Source organism: Rhinopithecus roxellana, chromosome 10 (genome assembly GCF_007565055.1).
Source record: "Rhinopithecus roxellana isolate Shanxi Qingling chromosome 10, ASM756505v1, whole genome shotgun sequence".
In the NCBI taxonomy this organism is placed as follows: Eukaryota; Metazoa; Chordata; class Mammalia; order Primates; family Cercopithecidae; genus Rhinopithecus; species Rhinopithecus roxellana.
Window position 1 is genome coordinate 9,272,218 of NC_044558.1, and position 12,362 is coordinate 9,284,579.

General features: G+C 56.6%; 2 protein-coding genes across 2 annotated transcripts in view; one reads left to right on the forward strand and one right to left on the reverse strand.

Annotated features, from left to right (window-relative positions):
• The window catches only part of CACNA2D4 (calcium voltage-gated channel auxiliary subunit alpha2delta 4), a 130,605-nt gene that overhangs the window by 34,067 nt on the left and 84,176 nt on the right, over nt 1–12,362 (reverse strand). The window lies entirely within an intron of this gene.
• Nucleotides 847–9,920, forward strand: LRTM2 (leucine rich repeats and transmembrane domains 2). The gene is made up of 4 exons (XM_030938866.1): nt 847–957; nt 3,746–4,336; nt 7,083–9,111; nt 9,442–9,920. Exons 1-3 carry the CDS (start codon nt 891–893, stop codon nt 7,535–7,537), a joined length of 1,113 nt encoding a protein of 370 aa, XP_030794726.1. The 5' UTR covers nt 847–890; the 3' UTR covers nt 7,538–9,111; nt 9,442–9,920.

A 12,362-nucleotide genomic window follows, 5' to 3' on the forward strand; every position in this document is an offset into this window, starting at 1 on the left:
GTTGGGAGACACTGGGGGGCAGACCCTAGAAAGGGTAAGTGCTCCCTTGTCCCCTCAGAAGGAAGCCTGCTCCTGCACCCCGGCTGCCTCAGCGCCCCTGCTCTGAGATCTCACCTCTCCTCTGTGTCCCCGTCTCTTCCTAGCAGCTGCCGCAGCATGAACCCCTGAGCTGATGAGTCTTATTATAGCCCGGCTGGCGGAAGACAGAGCGCTGCTGTTCACCTCTGCGCGGGCGGCGGTGGTGCAGGGGGAAGCGGCAGGCCGTCCAGTGGCTCACACCGTACGCGACTGCAGCTGCCAAGGGCCTGGCCCCTGCCTCCCTGGGGCCATGGTGAGCTGTGGTGGGGCTGGAGAAACTGGGACCCAGGTGAGGGGCGCCTCCAGGGACAGGTGACAGCTGTGGCCTGTGACCCTACTCTGCTCACCTTGCAGAGACAACTCAGTTTCTCCACCTATAACTCAAGGAATGCCCAGATGGGAGACCAGGTTGTCATGAAAACATTTGAGTGATCAACAAGAAGGCAGAGGAGGCTGGGTGGGCACTCGGGTGCGCCCCCAGCCCTGCAGCGCTGTGCCTGACCCTCGGGCTCCTGGAATGCCGAAGCCTGTCCCGCCCCCACCCCAGGGGGTTGAAGGCTTCCCGGCTCCTCTCCTTCAGCTCCCTGGCTCCTCTTCTTCCCCCACGCAGGGAATCATAACTGAGAGGTACAGGAGAGGGCATGAGGAGTGTAAAGAGACACCCGGGCCCTCTCCCTAACCCCTGGGCTGGAACGGGGCTCCTGCGCCGGCCTGCGCTCAGTGCTCCTCCCTCCCTCAGGACTGACGGGCGGTGCACCCAGGGGCTCCTCTCTCCCCAGAGCGACAGGGCCCAGAGAGCCGTGGGCCTCACCATGCTGGCGCCGGGCAGCAGCCCTGAGCAGAGGGGCAGGCTCGCCCTGCAGTGGAGGCAGGTCTCCTGTGAGTACACCCCTGGCCCTGGAGGAGGGTGCGGGTGGGGTGGGGGTGCCGAGGTGACTTTAGGTAGCACCATATGGGGCCTTAGCAACACTCAGGCTGCAGGGAGGCCTAGGCCAGATCTTCCTGGGATACCCGAGGCTACGTTCTGGGAAGCCAGGGTCACACCTGGTGACAGCGTCTCTACCAGTCAGAGTCACCGCTGAGTGCTGATTGGTTAGACCTGGAGTTGGAGGCCTCGACAGTTGTTCTACCTCCCCCAGGTAAGTCTCTGTGACCTTGCTGGGGTCCCCGATAAGAGAAGAGCTCTGCTGGAATGCAGGCCTGCTGAGTCTTAAACAGCCTCACGGGTGCCTGAGCTTGTCAGTCTGAGCTTGTCGGCCTGTGTTTCACAGACTGTGGCGAGCCCTTTTGCTCCCATGGGGAACTGCCCCGTTGACTGGCCTCGGCCAGGAGCTGGGTCAGCTTGGAGATATCTCTTATGCTCCTTATGCCTCCGCTTTCCCAACTCTCAGTAGAGGACCTGGTGGGCTCTTGGGAGGCGGTGCTGGAAGAGACTTTGGGGAGTGGGTCCAACCCCTCCTGCATATAGGCAGACTGAGCCCTCCATTTACCAAAAAGGGGAGGAAGTGTGAATGAAGGCAACGCCAGGCAGCTGTCAGGGTGAAAGGAGCCCTGAGAATTCTCTTTATATGTGGCAAAGGGACAAGGTCAACAAGGGCTGGTCTGCCCAAGGCTACACAGTGGCAGGGAGGAAAAGGTCCCGCGGGATGGGGACGGCATTCCGCCTGACTTCCCGCTGTGGCCAGCCCTGTGATCCAGGGCCCCACAACACAGGCAGCCTGAATTATTCACCGTGCGAGAGAGGCTGGCCCCCGAGTGACTCAGATCTCCTTTCAACCTCATTCTAGAATCACTCAACACCTCGTAGTACGGGATTATGTTTTCTTGTCACTGGAGCTTTTATGCCACCCTGGTCTCCAGGGCGGTGGGGAGGCAGGGAGTTGCTCTTCTGCCGCGGCTCTCGGCCTGCTGTCAGGCCCTTCCCTGGGAGGGGCGAGTGGCTTCTGGCGATGCAGACCCTTTTGAGAGGGAAGTTGAATGGATTGGATTTTTTTTTTTCCCCTGGGGAAAGTCAAGTCTGAAGAATGCTGATTCTCAGACGGCTTGGTGTGGTGGTGTGGGGCTGGCTGATCTGATAGCAGATAGGTTCAGAGGGGTGAGAGGTGAGCGGTGACATGAGGTAACCCAAGATGGCCAGAAAAAGGGTCTCCAGTGGCTTCCATGGCTGTGCCTGTGCTCACTTCTCACCAAGAACAGGGAGGCTCGCTGTTAGGCTGCAGGGAGGCCTAGGCCAGATCTAGCCACGTGTCAGCTCTCAGCTGTCATCAATCCTCCAGGCAGGAGAAGGGGAGAGTCTCATCCTCTTCCTTCAAGTTCCACCCTTTGGGACACCAGACACCCAGACCCCTGTTGGACAAGACTTAAGGCTGTTCAGACCCAGCTCACGGCCCATTGGTCCACCCCGACCTGGGACAGCCAGGCCCCAGGTCTCAGGTCCCAGGCCCCAGGGCGGGGATGGACCGATGGGCTGTGAGCTGGGTCTGAACTTCTCCATTACTTCTCTGGCTGGAGTCTTTTCTCTAGTCTGTGTGGAACTGACCTTGGCTGGGCTGACCTGGTGGGACTGAACTATTTTGAGCTCTTCCCAGTTCCCTTTCACGATGAGCAGGCTTCCCAGCTACTCAGGAGGACACTTAGGAGTTCTTGAGGCCGCTGTTGGGAAGGGCTGCTCCACAACGGAAGGGCACGGCTCTGATGTGATTGTTCCCTGAGAGTCACTTCTCCCAGCCCTACACACAGGACCCCATGCTCGCTACGTAGAAGAAGAGTCTTGGGCAAAAGATGGGACCGGGAAAGGAATTCTGTTAATCAGGCCATTGTGGAGGAATGCTGCCCTGTAGCCCCTAGGAACAGAAGCCCAGGCTGAGAGCCTGGATGGTGTTAGGGTGGGAGTCAATGTGAAATGCGTCCTGGGCCCTATGATTTGTCAATGTTGAAGTGGGTTTGTGCATCTTAGCCTGTCACTCCCACAGTGGAGCACAGCCTGGGCTCTAAACCCTCATGCCAAGTTGCTGGCGTCATCTTGGGTGTGGGGTTCATGGAGACCTAACAGCACGTGGGAAGCTGTGCAGGACAGGGCTGAGAGTGCTGTTTCGTGCGCTCGCCTTTCCACATACAGCTTGTCTTTAGGGCAGCTCCAGAGGTGGGGTGGGCCACAGAGGGGAGGAGCCAGCAGCCTGGCCATTTTCCATGGGAAGGAGAGACTTTGTCCCAGCAGTGACACTGGGAGAGGGCATGGGAGCAGGTTTCTCTGACAACCTTTTCTCCTGTATTGTGTCAACATCCATGGTGTCTGTAGGACCCAAGCTCCCCAGGAGATGACTGTGGGAGGCCCTGCAGGCTTCCTATCACTGTGCACCAGCATGGCTTGTCCTCTGGGCTCTGGCTGAGTCTGCAGGGTCATTCTCCACTCAAGTGATTGCTCTGCCAGATGTGTGGCAAGGCAGGGCGCCCTGCAGACACTGTGTGATGTCCATTACTATGGAAGTGGCTTTGGATTTGTTATCCTTTTATGTGGCTAATAAATGTTTATGCCTTGATTGTGGCTTGTGCCAAAGGAGATAAAGCCAAGAGCTTGTTATGATATGAGCTGGAAAGGAGGGAAGAGAAGCAGGAGGTAGTGACCTGGCCTGTTGCTTTCTTTCTCCCATCTGTCCTCCCCATCAAGGGATCACCTGCTGGGTCGCCCTGTATGCTGTGGAGGCCCTCCCCACCTGCCCTTTCTCCTGCAAGTGTGATAGCCGCAGCCTGGAGGTGGACTGCAGTGGCCTAGGCCTCACCACGGTGCCCCCAGATGTGCCCGCGGCCACCCGAACCCTCTTGCTCTTGAACAATAAGCTGAGTGCCCTGCCAAGCTGGGCTTTCGCCAACCTGTCTAGCCTGCAGCGGCTGGACCTGTCCAACAACTTCCTGGACCAGCTGCCCCACTCCATTTTCGGGGACCTGACGAATCTGACTGAGCTGCAGCTACGCAATAACAGCATCAGGACCCTGGACAGGGACCTGCTACGACACGCACCGCTCCTCCGCCACCTGGACCTGTCCATCAACGGCCTGGCCCAGCTGCCCTCTGGCCTTTTTGACGGCCTCCTGGCTCTGCGTTCCCTCTCGCTTCGCTCCAACCGTCTGCAGAACCTGGACCGGCTGACATTTGAACCCCTAGCGAACCTGCAGCTGCTGCAGGTGGGAGATAACCCCTGGGAGTGTGACTGTAACCTCCGTGAGTTCAAACACTGGATGGAGTGGTTCTCCTATCGAGGTGAGCACAGCCGGCCCGCTGGGGCCCCAGGGATCGGGACAATCACCTCTGGCCCCACACTTTCCTCCTGGCGGCTGGGTGCTGACTCAGAGAGCAGGCCAGGGGAAAGAAGGGGGCGACCCTGCCTCTGTGCCAGCTCGGCTAGAAAAGTCACAAGCCTCCCCTCAGATGAGCCATCACCCTTCCTGCCAGTGGGAGAGAGGCTGGTGCTGCTCCCTCCACCCCCACCCTCCCCTCCCTGCTCTGCATCCCCTCCCCAAGCTACCTCCCCGCTTTCTCCTAGGAGGACTCACAGAACTGGATCTCCCTTTCGTAGGTTACATAAGGGAAGTAAAGACACCTGGACTTTGTATCCCACCAGGTTTGCCTGTGGGCTTCCCCGGTGTGGTAGAAGAAGGGAGAAAAACAGCTCTTCTTCTGAAGAATACAGCCATCTCTTAAACACCTACCCTTACACGAGAGGGGAATAGAATGAATCCTCAGTAAAACCACAGCTTCCTTTTGGTGACAGTGCCAACTTCCTCTCCCAAGAAGTTTTGTCATCCAGACTTTAAGAAGTCAAATGAGTTAGGTTTTACTTTCTTCCCGTCCCCTTTTCTTTAATGTGGGAAAGTGCTGTAATGACCTATGATATGGTCACATGACATGGGAAAGGAGGGTGCGCAAGACGGTGGTGAGAAGGGCCAGATCTGCCCTTGAATTTCGGCTCTGCCACCTGCTAGCTGTGTGATCTTGAGAAAGCTGGTTACCCTCTCACTGTGGCACTGTAAAGTGGGAAGGAAACAGTATCTATTTCATAGGGTCATTGTGAGGATGAAATGCGGTAATGCATGACATGCGGCTTGAGAGGTGCCCAGCACAAAGTGAGTCCCCAATAAAACGTTCATTTATCTGTTCACTTCCTGGTAAGAATCAAATACTAAGTGGACTTGAAACGCCATTTGGTGCCCAGCACAAAGTACATGCTCAATGAATGTCTGCTGAGCTGATGAATCAATATTTAAGCAGTGAAAATAATGCCAATGCTTTTTGTTAAAGTCTTACCACTTTCATTTCATCTCCAGCCACAATTTCAATTATTTCCGTGAAATTCTTCTGTGTTAGTTAATTAAAAATGTTTTACATACTATAAAGTGCCACAAAATGTTAGTCACTATGATAATTTCTCCCATTTTCATGAGGGGGAAATAATGATTATTATTTGTATAGTTTCCAGTTTACCAATGTCTTTTCATGTACATGATTTTAATCCTTACAGCAACTAATTGAGATAGACCTTCTTATTTTACAGCTAAGAAAACTAAAACTCATAAGTAATTAAATAAATTAAATAATTTTCACAAGATGACGCAGCCAGGATTCAACTTTGGGTCTTCTGAGCAGGGAAATGAGGCTGCACCCCCATCAGCACTCAGCTCTGCATCCCCAGGCAGTACTGATACATGTTCCTGGGATGTGAGGTTTGCTGCAGGCCACCCAGGTGTCAGCCGCATAGCGGAACTACTAGGCCAGGTGTCTTCAGACCCTCCTCTGCTATGGTCGTCAGGAACTGAATTCCCAGCACAAAAAGGCATGCCAGGAGAATGTGCATTTTTCAGACTTTTTCAATAGCAGAATTGCTTTCAACCTTGCATTTCTTAAAAACAAAATCCTGGAATATTTCCATTGGCATCCCAGGGAAAGATTGATGCCTACTGTATGAGGAGACTTGCAGCAGACGGGCTGCAGAGAGAGCTGCCAGTGACGGAGTGGCTGCAGCCCGCGTCTCTTCAGCAGGGGTCTAGTGCCTGCATCTAGATTTCACTGGAAGCTGAAAGAGGGTCAGAATCCAGCTTCCACTTTCTAGGGGACGTCTAGGCGGATTGTTGTCCTCAGCCACCCTCTCTCTCACCCCACCCCTGTCCTGCATCTGTGTCTCCCTATGTCTGAGCCAGGCTCCACCACCATCATGAAGACGTCTTGGCGAGCCTGGGCGCCCATGTACCCACACCTCCTCATCAGCACCAGCCTCCTCTCCTTGGCCTCATGTGCCTCCAGGATTCCCCCTCCAGTTGCCTTTGTACTCACAGGGCTGTGGTTGGGGCACTGATGGGGCCATTGGATTGCTCCTAAGGAGGAAAAGGAGAACATTCCTGCCAACTCTTTTCCTCCCTACACCAAAAAGGGAGCTGCCCATTCTTAGGCAACCAAAAGGTCTTGCATGAAGGGGCAGTGGCAGAGGCAGGCGGTTTTGACTTTTGTCCTTTGAGTGAGATGTAAGAACCCTAGAAGGATAAGATGCTGTGTTGAGAACAGTATCCTGGGCTCGCAGACAGGTGATCAGAAGGCAGATTCAGGGGCAGACAGTGTGGCAGGGACACTCAGCTTTCTGCAATGACAGCCCTTTCCTGGGCACCTCCCGGTGTTAGCACTGCCTTACTCTGTGGGTCAGTTTGGCCCCGGAGAGGACAGGCCGGATGAAAGCGGCTGCGAGCTTCTCTATAAAATGGGAATAAAGACAATATCCATTTCACATGGCTCCTGTGAGGATGAAATGGCACGATATACGTAATTCACTGTGGACTTGGCTCAATCAATGCTGTTTTCCCTCCTCCGCTTCCTCTTCTATAGATGGCGATTCCAGGATTGACTACATTGCTGATAAAAACTACCTTCTGGGGCTTCCGTTTTGGGGAGCTGGGGATGGGGAGAGGGAGTGCAGGTTCTGGATGCCTGGTCAGCCCCTCTTTCTCTCTCCTGCATGCAGGGGGGCGCTTGGACCAGCTTGCCTGCACCCTGCCCAAGGAGCTGAGGGGGAAGGACATGCGGATGGTCCCCATGGAGATGTTCAACTACTGCTCCCAGCTGGAGGACGAGAATAGCTCAGCTGGGCTGGATATTCCTGGGCCACCCTGCACCAAGGCCAGTCCAGAGCCTGCTAAGCCCAAGCCCGGGGCTGAGCCAGAGCCGGAGCCCGGCACAGCCTGCCCACAGAAGCAGAGGCACCGGCCGGCGAGTGTGAGGCGAGCCATGGGCACGGTGATCATCGCAGGGGTCGTGTGCGGCATCGTCTGCATCATGATGGTGGTGGCTGCTGCCTATGGCTGCATCTACGCCTCCCTCATGGCCAAGTACCACCGGGAGCTCAAAAAGCGCCAGCCCCTGATGGGGGACCCCGAGGGCGAGCACGAGGACCAGAAGCAGATCTCTTCTGTGGCCTGAGCGCCCACTCCCACCCGGCCAGGTAGGAAGTGCGGGGAGAGCACGCGGCATTGCTTTGCCACAGCCTCCACCTTGACCCAGCGCTGGCCACTGCCTCCCCCAGTCCACTCTCCTCCCCGCCCTCCAGCAGACAAGCCACAGCAGGCTCTCTCCCTGCACTTTCGAGGCTCCCTGGAAGCCGCCGTGCTGGGGGCTCCTGTGGATGCTCCTCTTGGAGCCAGTACATCTTTGGAACATCTGGGAGAATCTCCCTAAGCTTTGGCCACGGCAAAGCAAGGAGGTGTGTGCAAGAGGAGGCTTCCGGACTGGGCATTCCCCTGTCGCCCTTCCTGCCCTGGGGTGGCCACAGCTGGTGACTCTTCCTACCTTGCTGGTACCACCTTACCTGCATTGAGGGGACGGGGAGGGAAGGATCTGAGGGATGAAGGTAGATTTCTGAGAGTCTCTCCTAAGCCAGAAAGACGTTCTTAACACCCCTGCAGTGTGAAAGCTGGCCCAGCTCTACAACTGTTGGTACCAATGTGCAAACACACCAGCCCTGCCATCTGGACCCAGCACTCAGAAACACCATACACCCCTGGCTGACGCCATCATGCCTCTGGATCTGCTATAGACCACACTGACCACATGCTCCTGGATTCACTGATTTACTCACTCACACACCCATTGCATCACCAGTGCCGTCACATGGATTGAAATAATACACACACACACACACACACTCACATTCTCACACTCACACGGTCACATGGAGATGGAGGCTATGAGCACTCGGACAGCAGAGACACGCTCTTCCCTGGGGGCCTCCCTGAGATCACAGAGCCGCTCGCTTGCTCACTGCAATCTTCTCAAGTCAACAGCGAGAAGGAACTCAAACAGTAACACCAGGATCCTTTGAGATCCTTTAAAGTGGGCCAAAGTGGTGCCACTGGAGCAGACTGCCTGTCACCATGGTAACTCTCTCACACCTCTCCTGCTGGGCTTTCCCGGGACACCCCCCAGGGGCCTGGAGCAGCTGCATGTGTGCATGGCGGCCTCCTGAGAATCCAGCCACACACCACTGGTGTTGCCTCGGTCCTGCCCACACACATCACAGCACCATGCCCTGCGGGGCCCCCACCGATTCCTCCACAGCCTGCAGCCTGGCACCGTGACTCTGTGCCTCTCACCTTCCATCTTCAGTACTCCTGGCCTATGACTTCAGGGCTGGGACATGGTGGTGCTTTGCCATTGGTGGCACCCTCTGGGGAGAGCAGGTGGCAGGCAGAGAACACGGTGGCTCCCCTGAGGCTCGCTGTCTGCCAGCTTATCGCAGCCAGAGCCCGGGAGCGGGAGCGGGTGGCCACATGCTACCCAGAGGCTCCCAGGATGGGGCCTCTGTTCCGGGCTTTGTCTGCTCAGTGTGGCTCCCCAGAGCACTTCCTTGCACCCAGGCGGGAGCCAAACCAGAGAGTGGGTGGGGAGCCTATCTGGGACGGAGCCACCTGCTGCCAAGGCAGTGCAGGTTTTCCAGGTTACTTGTCCCCCTCCCCAGCTCCGTCCCTCCTCAGAGTGTGATGACGGTGGGTATCTAGGTGTAGAGTGTGATGACGGTGGGTATCTAGGTGTAGAGTGTGATGACGGTGGGTATCTAGGTGTAGAGTGTGATGACGGTGGGTATCTAGGTGTAGAGTGTGATGACGGTGGGTATCTAGGTGTAGAGTGTGATGACGGTGGGTATCTAGGTGTAGAGTGTGATGACGGTGGGTATCTAGGTGTAGAGTGTGATGACGGTGGGTATCTAGGTGTAGAGTGTGATGACGGTGGGTATCTAGGTGTAGAGTGTGATGACGGTGGGTATCTAGGTGTAGAGTGTGATGACGGTGGGTATCTAGGTGTAGAGTGTGATGACGGTGGGTATCTAGGTGTCGGGCTCACAGGCTCAGGGGGCATCAGGCTCATCTCTGGCTCTTGGATGGAATCTCGATGGGGGCTCAGGAAGAGGCCAGCCAGAACCCTGAAGCCAAGGGTCTGAGCAGAGGGAGTTGGCAGGCCTAGCTCCTGTGCCCCCCTCTAAGCCTCCCTGCTCGTGCGGCAGTGGGTGAGTGAGGTGGGCTGGGGGCCTGGAGGAGTGCCTTTGAGGAGGTCGGTCCTGGCAGGTGGACAGAGGACGCCTGGCATGGGCTACTTACTGGGACCCTAGGCCACCCTGGCCACAGCCACAGTCTTCCTTCTTCTTTTGGTGTGCAGGCTGGTACCAGATCTGGGGATTTTCTAAAGGGACTGGGGGAGGGGAGGGCATTGTCAATGGTGGTATCTTTAGCCTGAGACAGAAGATTTTTAAAGGCAAAATTATATTTCTGGTTTGTTGTTTCAGAAGACCAATAAAGACTGTATTTTCCTACGTACTTCCTGGTTTCATTGGGAGGGAAGGGGACTTGGGTGCCAGGAGAGTTGCTTCCTGTCCCCCACCTCCCCAGGAGACTGGAAAAAGTGCCAGTGGCCATGACCCTGATGCGTAGAGCTCTGATGACAGACGGTGCCTCCCGCCCAGGGCCAGGGCTGGGGCAACACTGGGAGAGGGCGGAGGCTGAGTCCTGGATCAGAGCGAGGCCCTGTGGCTGGGGGCAGTGAGCTCGTGGCCTGGCAGAGCCAGGATGGTACTTCCATCCCGACCTGACAGGCAGCTTCTTGAGCCTTAGGGCAGCTTAGCTGGGTGGCACTGAGGTTGTGGTGCGAAGGTGAGCTGGGGAGCCCGCTGTGGCCGTGCCCTGTGGGTGCTGCTCATCCACCCAGCCTTGACATGAATTGGCCCTGGCAGCCAGGACAGATGGGCTTGTGTGGCGAGAAGGCACTGTTTGCCCAGAGGATGCCACCGCACAGTGGGAGGGGAGGGCAGTCGGAGGGGCCTCTGATGACTGAGTTCTTTCAGCCTCACTGGCTGCTGGCGGGGAGGAGGAGCCCATTCAGGGCTTACTAGGGCACCAGCAAACCACACTCTGGGCCTGCAGAGTGAACCCTCCACGGGGCTCAGCAGGTGGGCCCCAGAATTACGGACTGGAGGATTGGGGAATGAGGCACCGAGTAGAGGGGATGAGGAAGAGCATCAGACCTCTGGGATTATGAGTACACGGCAAGCCCCAGTGAAGAGTGGGGTCAACGCTCCGCCCGAGACCTCCCTCCTTGGCTATATGGTTCATTAGTCTTCAGAGGCCGAGGTGGAATTTTCTCCTTCCTAGGATCTTCCTTTGGATAACAACCCAGCAAGCCAGGAGCAAACCCTGGAGTGAAGTGAACCATCGGGGTCCCCCGGGAGTTCAGCTCCACTCCACGGCAGAGCCAGGGTGTCCGCCTTCCCCAGGCAGTGATAAGATGTTGCTCTCCTATAGCCCTAATAATTACAGCAGGGCCCAAGACAAGTCTTCCCAAGCCCCACTGCAGAAGCAGGAACGGGGCCCCTCCCAGGCCTGCCTGGCACAAGTCTCGGTCATGCATATGTGTGTAATTCAAATGTCATGGTTCCCAGACAGAAGCCCTCAAAGGTCTGAAGGCTGGGCCCGTACCGAGGCCAACCTCTCAGGAGGGGAGACCTCTTGCAGCCCTGGCCGGCAGGAAGGGCCTCTGTGCAGGGCTTGTGTACACTGCAAGTCGTTCTGGAAGAACGCCCGTCTGCCGGACAAACCTTGCCCATTACAGCCCCTCCGTCCTGGGGCTTGACCTCATGCCTTGCCTAGGGCGTGGAGGACATGGAGAATTGAAAACAGATCCTGATCCAAAAGTTAGATCTCTGGAAATTTTGCAGTAGCTGTCTATAAACCGCCTGCTTAGGGATGAACACAATCCCTCCTGGTCTGCTGCCCTTCTGTGTGAGCCGGTGGCGTGAGACACGGCAGTGACGTGCAGCCCGCCGCTGCCCCCGTGGCTGGGCTGAGTGCCCGTCTCCTAACTTCCCCTCGAGCTCGGTGCACAATCGTCACTACACAGCCCCCACCACAGACACCACACTCGGCAGGCCTGGCGCTCACACACTCACAGTGCCAGCCGTTTCCAGGGACAGCAAACGCACCACCCACCCCTCCTTCAGCAACAGGCTCCAGCTGGCCCCAGGATCAGGGAGGCTGAGCCACAGGCCAGGGAGAGGAAGTGACAGAAGGAGACCAAAAGAAAAATCGTAATTGAAGTATCAGGTCTCCAGCACCCCATTTCTTTTCCTCTGGCATTCACGCACTCCAGAGTGTCAGAGCGATTGTCTGCAGTGAGTTAAACTGGAGGCACTGGGACACTGTTTCTATGGCAACCCCTCTCAGCTCTTATTCAGCTCTGAGTTAAAAATGCTATCAAATAATTGGAGAGTGCAGGAAAGCACAGCCAGCAGCCTGACCTCCTGTCCACTGTCTTTCCTAGACCTCCAGGTGTACAGGAGCTGAGAAGGCCCCCTTCACGTGGGAGCAGCACAGGCACTGGCTTGGCCGGGAGCACAGAACAGTCTGTAGGGAGACGATTTCAGGGTCAAAGTTTGGCCCGGAAATCACGTCTGGGTTTAGTGTGCCCTGGGCCCAGGGAAGCACAGCAACTGGGAGGGCACAAATCCCTTCCAAGGGCTGCAGGTGGCTGCATCGCAGACGACCAGTGACACGGGGGTTTCTACCTGTGACGATTCGGCAATGTCAGACGGAGCCGTTCTCCCCCCATCACTTATCCCAGAGTGGCACACAGCCCAGGACCCCAACTCAGAGTGGCCCTGGTGCCCTGAGGTGGGAAGACAGAGCCCAGCCAGCTCCTTCCATCCCCTTTGCCCTGACCCTGTCTGCTTTGTCCCCATCCTGCTGCGAGAGTCCTCCCCTGG

What these genes read in the sequence shown, in the direction of transcription:
- LRTM2 (XM_030938866.1), top strand. Translation starts at nt 891, where the DNA reads ATGCTGGCGCCGGGCAGCAGCCCTGAGCAGAGGGGCAGGCTCGCCCTG. An exon ending in GCAGTGGAGGCAGGTCTCCT is followed by an intron (nt 958 to 3,745) that starts GTGAGTACACCC and finishes CTCCCCATCAAG; the next exon opens with GGATCACCTGCTGGGTCGCC. An exon ending in GGAGTGGTTCTCCTATCGAG is followed by an intron (nt 4,337 to 7,082) that starts GTGAGCACAGCC and finishes TCCTGCATGCAG; the next exon opens with GGGGGCGCTTGGACCAGCTT.